This window comes from Mus musculus, chromosome 19, assembly GCF_000001635.26.
Source record: "Mus musculus strain C57BL/6J chromosome 19, GRCm38.p6 C57BL/6J".
NCBI classification, from domain to species: domain Eukaryota; kingdom Metazoa; phylum Chordata; class Mammalia; order Rodentia; family Muridae; genus Mus; species Mus musculus.
In genome coordinates this window covers 47,854,922-47,865,181 of record NC_000085.6, presented here as the reverse complement: position 1 = coordinate 47,865,181, position 10,260 = coordinate 47,854,922, and the positions used below count along the sequence as shown (strand labels likewise).

The following is a 10,260-nucleotide window of genomic DNA, read 5'->3' as shown; positions in this document are numbered from 1 at the left end:
TGATAGAAGTATTAAGATTAACCTTTCCCATTGGGAGATTTCATCCATTACTTATTCAGTCTTATATACTGAACTGGCTAGTGTGATTTTAACGGTATTGCATGTGGCACACCTATAGAAGACAGAACTATATCTGCCTTGTTTGGAAGGAAGGATTTGAAAGGGCTAGAAGTAGGAGCTAGTGAGATCGTTTGGTGGTTGTTTGCTGCTCTTCCAGAAGGGAGATTCGTTTCCTATCACCCCACAGCCTCTGCCGGTATCACCAGCTCCAAGGGATCCCGTGCACGCACACACACACACACACACACACACATTTTTTAAGAAATTAGGAACTGAGAGCTCAAGCAAGAGGCTACCCCAGTCATGTTGACCTGAGGTGGTTTGGACTCAGTTTTCGATGCTCACAAGAGGAATAAGAGATTTAATGATGGAAAGTATGGGGAAATCACAGTTTTCAGACATGAGTAATCAAAAACTTGACATTTTTCTTGATATCCAAATCTAGATGTCTGTATCAAACCAGAGGTGATGGCCTTGGGGATGGCAGTGAAGACTGTTAGGACCATTAGATCAGATTGTTCTGAAATAGAAATACAGGAGTGGGGCCCTGGGGGGCACCGCTTAGGCCAGAAGGTCAAATTATGAGAAAGGAGCCAGTGAGAATACTGGACAAAATAAGCATGATATTCAATCAGTGAGGGGAAACAGCATTTGCTGAGGGCTCTTGCCCTTCAGAGCCCATAATCACAGGCCTCGGGGCTGTCCTGTAGGTAGAGATTTAAGTACTCGCGGTAGGTCTTGGCATCAATTTTGTGAGAGGATGCCACAGGGTCTTGCTGCATGGCCGCCATCCAGAGCTTGAGCTTGGGGGTGTGGGCTAGACACCTGTGGGAAGACAAGATGAGAGCTGTGAGCCACAGGAGCTAGACCGGCATCCCAGAGTCTCACCCACCACTGCAGTCTATCCCCCTAAACTCTTAAAAATTGATCTTGAAACGCAACTCTTTAAAATGCAAGCCGTAGACTAAAAGGCTTTAGCTTTGAGTGACATTGGGGTCTTTGTTTCTCAGAAGAGGAAGCCGAGTTGAGAGTTGCGTGGTCAGTCAGCAGAACTTCAAACTGAGAGACTGACAGACAACAGCCTTAAATGCCAACTTTCTATAGGAAACGGGAATAGAGGTAGCCCCAGATTGCCATGAGTTCTAGGACGTAGAAGTAAGCCAACATGGCTGACTGCAAACTCAAAGCATGAGTTTTAAAGGCAGTGTGGAACTCTTACAAGTAGGCGGGAAGTAATAAAGATGTGTTAATACTAAGGTCTCAACAAACAGGGAAATAAAGAACACCATTTGGTTAATTAAACTTGTACTGATGGAGGGTACATATGCCTAAAATTATCTACTTGTACTGATGGAGGGTACATATGCCTAGAATTATCTACACCCGTGAGGATTTTTAGCCTGCAGAGGGTAAAATTTAAGACCCTGATATCATAGACAGATGATATCCTGTCCTCCCCTGGGGCTGAACATGGGAATGAATGGGTGACCTGACCGGTTGTGTGTACCCCCAGGACTTTCCTTTCTTGCTGACTCAATTCATGCCAGTGACATCAATATTTATCTAGGTTCAGAAAAATTCCATATGTCATAATACAGCCCTCACCCTAAACTATGCACAAAATATTCAAATGTCTTACTCCTTGAGCTCCAATGCTTCCAGTCGCTGAAACCAAGGCCAAGTAAGATAATCAACCATAGAAGGAGAATCCCCACCAAGGAAGCTCTTGTAATTATCCATGCCCTGATTGTTAAAGGAAAAATAAGACATCATTAAAAACAACAGAGGCAAATTAGGTAGAGAATGTCAAGTCTCTTGTTATCCTGATATGGTCAACTTGGATTTTAATATGATCCAAAACCCTCCATAACCCAGCAGTTGTAATTGGAAATCTGACAGATAGTGTGCCACTGGTTCTCAACCGTCCTAATGATGCGACCCTTTAACACAGTTCCTAATGTTGTGGTGACCCCAACCATAGAGTTATTTTCATTTCTACTTCGTATCTGTAACTTTGTGACTATTGTGAATCACGATGTAAATATCTGGGTTTTCCAATGGTCTTAGGTGACCTCTGTGAAAGGGTCATTTGACTCCCAAAGGAGTCACAACCCACAGGTTGAGACTGCCATAATATACAGACATGTTGGGAATACAAAGGTCCTTGTGCTCATAGGAATGTTAAAACAGGCAGGGTTGTCTTCTCAAAGGAAAAGATGTATAACCTGTTCTGCCCAGAAGGCTGGGAATGGAGGCAGCTAGTAGCCTAGGTAACCCCTGTGTTCTCTGTAGGGCCAAGCCATACCTGGCTTTCCAAAAGCTTCCACAGCCAGGCCTGGGGGTGGCTAACAGTCTAGCTGACCTCTGTGTTATCTGCATGGCCAAGGGGCTCCTCCACACTCCCACAACAAGGACAGGAGGTGGCTGATAGCCCAGATGACCTCTCCACTCTCCGTATGACCAAGACCACACCAGACCCTCCCCGAGGCCCTTAAGATGATACATGTAGCCTATCTCCAGAGCCCATCTTCACGGACATGTACCTGGAGAAGAGTTCCACTGGAACGATGCCTTTGTGCACAGAGGACTGGAGGGTGTTTAAAAATGCCTAAAACAAACTGCCCGATGTCTGACTCTAGGTGTTTGAAGCCACCACTCCAGAGTCATGTTGAACCAGATTTCCTTCTTATTTCATGCAACATGTTACTCTAATGAGACCCTCGTGGTCAGAGATCCCCAAACTGATGGAATAGCTCAACCGTGACCATGTTACTTATCCAGAGTAGAGTAAAGAAGTCTTGATACAATCAAACCTTAGAACACCGGACTGCAAACAGGAAGGAACGACACATAACGTAAATGAACCTTATAACCCTAAAGTGGAGTGCAAGAAGCCATTAAAACCTGCACAGTACACAGCTGCATTTGTATAAGGTAGGAACAACCTAAACTTAGCACTTGGCTCTTAACACACGCGCTCGGTACTACGATGTGTTGTTTTTTTGTTTTTTGTTTTTTTTTAAATTGTCAAGATGTACTTTCATGCGTGGGGTGCTTCTCTGCATGTAAGTTTTTAGTTGGAAACATAGTTAAAACATCCTAGGAAGCCGGGCGGTGGTGGCACATGCCTTTAGTCCCAGCACTCGGGAGGCAGAGGCAGGCAGATTTCTGAGTTCGAGGCCAGCCTGGTCTACAGAGTGAGTTCCAGGACAGCCAGGAAACCCTGTCTCGAAAAAAAAAAAAAAAAAGAAATCCTAGGAGTAGACAGGATTGACAGTTAAACAGGTGACGATTATTTGGATAACCCTAAAACCCAATGGAATGTTTCTGAAATGGAAGGTGAATTGCTACGAAGGTTTCACCTAAGAGGAAAGCCGGGAGTATTATTAGGTTAATTAAACCTGAAGGAGGGGCACATATGACTAAAATTCATTATCTACTTATGACACAGCCAAAGGATTTTAAAAGACCAGAGTCAAACCAACTTTCCCGTCATAAACAGCCTCTGGTTTTCCTTGGAGATCCTTGTAATAGTATGCACTGTGGATAGATTGTTCATGTCTTTCTGATTATTGTAATAGTATCCACTGTGGATAGATTGTTCATGTCTTTCTGATTATTGTAATAGTATGCACTGTGGATAGATTGTTCATGTCTTTCTGATTATTGTAATAGCATGCACTGTGGATAGATTGTTCATGTCTTTCTGATTATTGTAATAGCATGCACTGTGGATAGATTGTTCATGTCTTTCTGATTATTGTAATAGCATGCACTGTGGATAGATTGTCTTTCTGATTATTGTAATAGCATGCACTGTGGATAGATTGTTCATGTCTTTCTGATTATTGTAATAGCATGCACTGTGGATAGATTGTTCATGTCTTTCTGATTGTTTGTCTTCTCTCCACTAAAATAAGAACCTGATTCCAACTTCCACGCTGTCCCACAGAAAAGCAGGAATTAGCAAATTTGATTTAATAACAAACATATAACTCCCCAAAGAATTACCAGTAAAGAAACTGAACTATACACTACTGTAGGCACAAATCAAAATGCCCCATTAAAGAGAAGTTATTTTAGGAGATTAGAAAATAACTAATGCCGGACCCAAATAAAGATGTCAGAATGCTAAATTATGAGTTAAACCCATGAGTACATACAGAGAAATCTTTTACTAATTAAGCCTATAATACAGAAGAAAGTCCACTGAGACCAAGCTGCCATCCCAGTGACACTAAGACAGCTCAGTACCAGAAAAATCTACCTGTAGACCACTTCGGGGAATCATAAAGTCGGCCTGGCATGAGTCACAGGGTTTTCAGGTTAGAGTCTGTGGTTTCCCAAGCGCTTGTGAGCCTTTCAGTTCCTGAGAAACTGAGGCATTCTCTCGCGCAGTGGGGCAGAGCATTCAGGCCTCTTTGTGGTTCTCTGTATTCCCTTGGTAGTCAAGGAAGTGTGGAAACTTGACTGGACAATTGCTCTTAGACAATGATCTGGTGTACCCGGCATAGCTTGCAAATGTCATTGTATCCTGGCAACTACAACCGTATTGATCCTGGCAATTGCCATTATATTCTGTTCCTGATAAAGGAATAAAAAAAAATCTGATTGCTCGCAATAAAAATTGCCACAGCTTAAGTTTTGCTGTGGACCCATATCAGGTGTCCTTGGCCTGGTAAATAAACAGGGACACTTAGAGACCACAAGCATCAGGCTAAAGGGAACTGGCTCTGTGCACGTTCCGTCAATGTAACAGGCACCAGGAACACTGAGCGTTTACAGTGTAAGAATTAGCAGAGTAAGACGGGAGAGATGGATGGCTTGGGCTTAAGGGCATGACCTGCTTCTCTAGAGGAACACATGAGGTGGCTCAGAAATGCCTGCAACTCCCGCTCCAGGGGATCCAACACCTATGGCCACACCCACCCTTGCATACACATCATTAAAAGTAACAAAAATAAAATCTTAAAAATAGCAACTTAGTAACAAGAATAGAGTGAAAAAATACATATATACTGGAAGGAACTCCATGCTTAGAATGGGATGCCAGGACACACCCATGGAAGGAAGTGCCTCTGTTTCTCCATGACTACTTTGGTAACAGAATATCTCAACACGGCATAGAAGGAAAGAAGCAGTATCTATATTTTAAATATACAAACACAGACTGAAAACAAGAATAGAAATGGGGACAATAAAAAATGGGAAACGCAGGTGTTATTTTCATGTTGACATGCTAAGTACTTCAAGTCCATAAGCCATGTGTAGTCAGGCATGCCTGTAACACTAGCGTTCACTTGGCTGAGGCAGGAGGATCACGAGTTTAAGGCCAGTATGGGCTGAACAGTGGGTTTGAGGCTAGCCTGGGACACCTGTCTCAAAAAACTAAAACTAAAGTCAATGATGGTACTTTTAGGTGTCTTGATTTCTATCGTGCGTAGAAGAGCTTACAGAAATCTGTTGTGATTTATTTCTGACTGCATACTATTGCTAATTGTCAGTGATTTGGAGGGTGAGTTTGTAAAGGCACAAAGAAATGCAGATATAGATCGTCATTTCTTACTGTGAAAGTCAAGAGAAGCAAGTACCTCCTCTAGCTTTTTGAATTCGTTCTCCAACGCTTCCCTTAGGTTCGGAGAGTCTTCCTTTCTCTTCGACCTAACAAAGCTTGCAATCAAAGGCGGCACCTGAAGGGAGAACAAGTGTTTAGTTTATCAGGGTGAGGCTAATGCCCTGCCCTGCCAACACACACATAACAAACATACTAGAATCCCTCCAGAGTGCTTGACCAAGGGGAGACGGAATCACAGTGTTTACAGGATCCACGGCCTGGCATTTCAAACCTCTTTTGTAGACTAGGATGTGGGGCTGCTCCAGGATGTCATTTGCAGATAATGGAACCCACTTATCAAGTTTGAACCAGAAATCTCATAAATGGACACTGAGTGGCCTAGAATTGAACAAACAGGCCTAGAACTATGGGAATTTTCTAAAATCATACTGAGAAATAGACTAGCCAAGAGGCACCAGCTGCTGCCAGTACCAGCGAGCACTAACGGGCATTTGTACTGCCGCACGCTGCTTTTGCATTGCTCCCCCAGAATTTAATCTTGCAGCCACTGCCACCACCTCTATAACAGGCAAGAGACACCCTCACCTTCTGCCTCGGCCACCTGGGTCCTGGTGTTACAGGCATGCCCTGACCACACTCATGTGTGTGTGTGTGTGTGTGTGTGTGTGTGTGTAGCTACACGCACAGGGGTGTGCAGGTATAATAGACCCTTGGTGTCTAAGCACATACCCGTTGGCCGTCTCTTTACTAATACTGATTTGAATGAATCCACTCTGACACTAATTAAGATGCAGGCACATTCCCCAGGGACCTCAGTGCACTGTCCCTGCTAAAGACTGGCAGTGACAATTAAGAGCTGACACTCTAGGAACCAGTGTCAGAGTCGGCTCTAGGCAATCCGTGTTAGATCTGTCCACAGGTGAACGAACCCACTAGAAGTAAAACAGGGAGGCTGCCATGACGCTTCCCAAGCTAATCGCACACCCCAGGCAGTGAGCGACCAACCAGCAGGGGAAACTCAGTCCTCACGTTCTTGGGGCAACAGGTCAAGAAGGCAGGCAGTTCTGAGGGCAGAGGGCCAACAGCCTCAATGAGGACAAGCTTAGCGGGGAAACAGAGCTGGAGTTCTGAGCAGCCTGGCCATGTTTCAGGAAGGCAGCAGGTCCAAGCATAAATATCAAAAATGTCTAATCTTAGTGAAAACGAGAGAAGACATGCAGTGAGAACTGGGAGAGAAGGGAGAACGTGTGGCAGACTTAAAAAAAAATTTTTTTTCACCAGGGGTGGGTCAGGAAAAAGAGCCAGGAGGGCTGGGCTGACTGCAAGGCAAGCAGGAACAGAGCGTGCCAGGGCATGGTGAATGTAGTTAAGGTTCCCAGTGCCAGAACCATCACAAAGGCAGCGCTGAGTCAGCCTAGAACAAAAGGAGGGTTTTGGTTTGGGTTTGGGTTTTTTTCAAACATACCTTAGAGAATGACTCAAGGGTCATCTTCTGACGTGCCTTCTTGTACGGGTCATCTGGAAATAACTTCTTCTCTGGGTAGGCCTCATCCAGGTACTCACAAGTGATGACAGATTCGGTGACCAAGTGACCCTGGCTGTTCTCCAGAACCGGCACCAGCCCAAGGGGATTCTTCTCAAAGAACCACTCGGGCTTATTCTTCAGGTTGATATTGATGACTTCGTGCCTGAAAGATACAAGGCGACTGAAGAGAGCGAGGCAGTTTCTGTCTCCCTGAATTAGTGTGGCCCGATTCCACCAATCCACTTAGTGGAGGAGCCTTGGATGGAGGAGGAGAGTTCTGACCACACTGCACCCGAAGGTTAAGACCCTGGGTCAGATGCCCTCCTGCAGGCGAGCAGCCAATGTTCACTTTTCTGTTTATCTGACTTGCTTTCCTTAGCATCTCCATGATCCACCTTTGTCACACACTTTAGACTTTCCTTCTCTTGAACAGTGGAATACCATGTATTGAGCATTTTCATTTCTGCTCATTTGTCAACGGCCATTGGCAGCGCACCATGGTGAACAGTGTCGAACTAAACATGGGAGAGCTGGTGTCTTCTGCATCCTGACAGGAGGCAACCAACTGGGTTGTGCGCCATGTCCACTCAATATATTGGAATCAGCCTGACAAAGCCTCATTTCATTTTGATTCAGTTCGAAAGGAGTTGAACTGACTCAACTGAATACATTTTGCTAATATGAATTTTGAAATCCTTGTTTACAAGGATATTTTTTAATCCTAAAAAAATCTCATAAAATGAACCATGTTGAATCCACATGTTTTGGTATGTTTTCTTTAAAAAGGTTTCTAAATCATAAAAAGTATGAGACTGGACAGACAGTCTAAGGGCACTTGCTCTTGCAGAGGATTGGGTTCAGTTCCCAGGACCCACGTCAGAGGTCATAACTCCAGTTTCTGGGGACCCAATGCCCTCTTTTGCTCTGTGGCATCCCGCAAGCACATAAACTCATGCACAGGTGCACACACATGAACATAAAAATAATTTTTAAAAAGTATACAAAGTAAATTAAAAAAAGAAAGAATCCATTGGAGTCCGGCTAAATGCAGATTGTAACTGCGTATGCCTTGTATCCTGCAGAGACTGTAGGAGACAGGAAAGCATTCTAATCCTTAAAGCGATGTCCGAAGAACTCAAATCAGGCACAGTGTCCACTAGGAGAGACCACTCAAAAGTAAGCCATCCCAACACGTCTGACTTCCCGGGTCTTCACCCACAACAAATCAGATTTAGCTTATGGATTTCAATGCATAATCCCTCACAAGAACAAATAGCCAGTGTGAACACTGGTGTGTGTGTGTGTGTGTGTGTGTGTGTGTGTGTATGCAAGCATGTTAAAAGGTTTACAGAATAATGAACATACAAACCACCTGTCATGGGAAAGACAAAAGCCCTTGCCATAGAATAGTGTCCATCTCTGAGAATTATATTTTGAAAATGGAAGGCAATTCCTGGGCTCTGGAGATCAAGAAGACAAGTGAATGCTGGAAGCGTGGCATTTTGAGCCAACACTCAGCACAGCTGAGCCCACAGGCTGGAGGATGCTCCTTACACAGAGTGTGCAACACACATGCCCTGTGTAAGGCGCTACTGCCCCAGGCAAAGTTTCCTGGTTTAAAATCGGTCTGTGAATAACGAGTAGTAATAGACACTATCTGAAGGAACCCCTCTCCCCGTAAGGGCCCCCACCCCTGTTATGGTAAAGTAATTTCAATGTTGCTTGGGAAATCCTGGTGCGAAATATAATTCTTTTCCACACTGAGTTTCAGTAGGAAACACATCACACAAGGCATTGTGCCCTGTTCTTGGACTCTCTCGTTGTATTAGAACAATAAATATCTTTTATTTTTTTCAATTCAGTTTGAGTTTCTTTGTTAGAGTGAAAGTTCCAACTAATATAGAAAAATTGCTTTTTAAGAAAAAAAAATACGTTCTTGTGTTCAAAACCAAATCTCCTATCCAAATGAAATTAAAATCGTTACAAAGTGACAATTAATTTTCAAATACTTCCTTAGGTTACATATTTTAACATTTAGGGAAAAGAACTGCCTGCCTAGCCAATTCTCCCCATGGACTAAAAGTCGTTTACGAATTGTAACTGCATACATGAACTTTTTCTTAAGGGTGAGCTTCCAAACAGAAGGTGTCTAATAATTGTTCAAAAGATCCCCCAAGACATTGGAAGGGAAATGGTCCAACGAACATGGTATCGGGAAAAGCCAAGAGACTCACCAACTGTAGATAACCCGTAGGTCAAAGACTGTTTGGATATGGAGGCTTTGCAAAGGCTTGACTCTGACACTTCCTTGTGTTTACAACCTAAATGACTGTGCACACGGCTCAGAACTCTGCTAGGCGGGTGACCTTTGTGCAACAGCGAAGCAAGCCTCTAGTTCACCAAGAATCCCAGGACCCGAGCTGAGACAGCCACCCCAGGGTTCCGCAATCTAGTGTAAACCACCAACCTCACCGTGGGGGGGTGGGGAGGGGAAACACGCTTTTTTTGAGCCCCAGACTGCTTAAACAGGCTGCCCTAGAGCCCTGGAGTCCATGACAATTCTCCCCTTGAAAAGAGGGTGAGCAACTAAAGTCTCCTACAAAAGGCTGAGAATATTTCCCCCTGACCACAAAGCCAACGCCGCGAGGGGTTGAAGCCCAGCCGCCAGCGGCTCCGGAGCCATCGCCCTCGTCCTCACCGGATTCCCTTGGCCTTCAGGACCATCAGCGTCCTCTGAGCGAAGGGGCAGAACCTCATGCTGTAGACGCGGATCTGGCCCTCCGGGACCGGGCCGGGGGGCGCGCTTCCTGCAGGAGAGAGGAGACAGTCACGGCCCGGATCGCACAGGGATCCCGGGCATCCCCGGTACACGGTGCGTCCCCGACACCAGTAGCCTCACCCTTCCCCAGGCTCCTGGAGGATTCTCCCGACATCGCTGAGCCGCCGTGCAGGCCGAGAGCCACGCGGGTTCCGCTCCCGTTTGCGGGCGACTCTGGAAGCACGAGGTCTTGTACACTGTCCTAGAACTCAGCCCCGCCCAGACCGCGCCTCCTGGCCGGGAGCCGCCCCCGCCTTTAAAGGGAAAGCATCGGCCGCTGCG

At 45.2% G+C, this 10,260-nt stretch overlaps 1 protein-coding gene across 1 annotated transcript; it reads right to left on the bottom strand.

Moving 5' to 3' along the window:
- Positions 1 to 391: 391 nt before the first annotated feature.
- On the bottom strand, positions 392 to 10,209 carry Gsto1 (glutathione S-transferase omega 1). The gene is made up of 6 exons (NM_010362.3): positions 10,060 to 10,209; positions 9,859 to 9,967; positions 7,101 to 7,323; positions 5,652 to 5,750; positions 1,700 to 1,803; positions 392 to 885 (listed from the first exon to the last, which is right to left on the bottom strand). The coding sequence occupies exons 1-6, from the start codon at positions 10,091 to 10,093 to the stop codon at positions 732 to 734; spliced, it is 723 nt and encodes a 240-aa protein (NP_034492.1). The 5' UTR covers positions 10,094 to 10,209; the 3' UTR covers positions 392 to 731.
- Positions 10,210 to 10,260: the final 51 nt, after the last annotated feature.

Bases quoted from the DNA above. Each gene is read 5' to 3' on its own strand.
- Gsto1 (NM_010362.3), bottom strand. From the start codon at position 10,093: ATGTCGGGAGAATCCTCCAGGAGCCTGGGGAAGG. The intron at 5,751-7,100 runs GTATGTTTGAAA...TTCTCCCTTCAG, and splicing joins CCCTTGAGTCATTCTCTAAG to GTGCCGCCTTTGATTGCAAG. The intron at 1,804-5,651 runs GTACTTGCTTCT...TTTAACAATCAG, and splicing joins AATTCAAAAAGCTAGAGGAG to GGCATGGATAATTACAAGAG.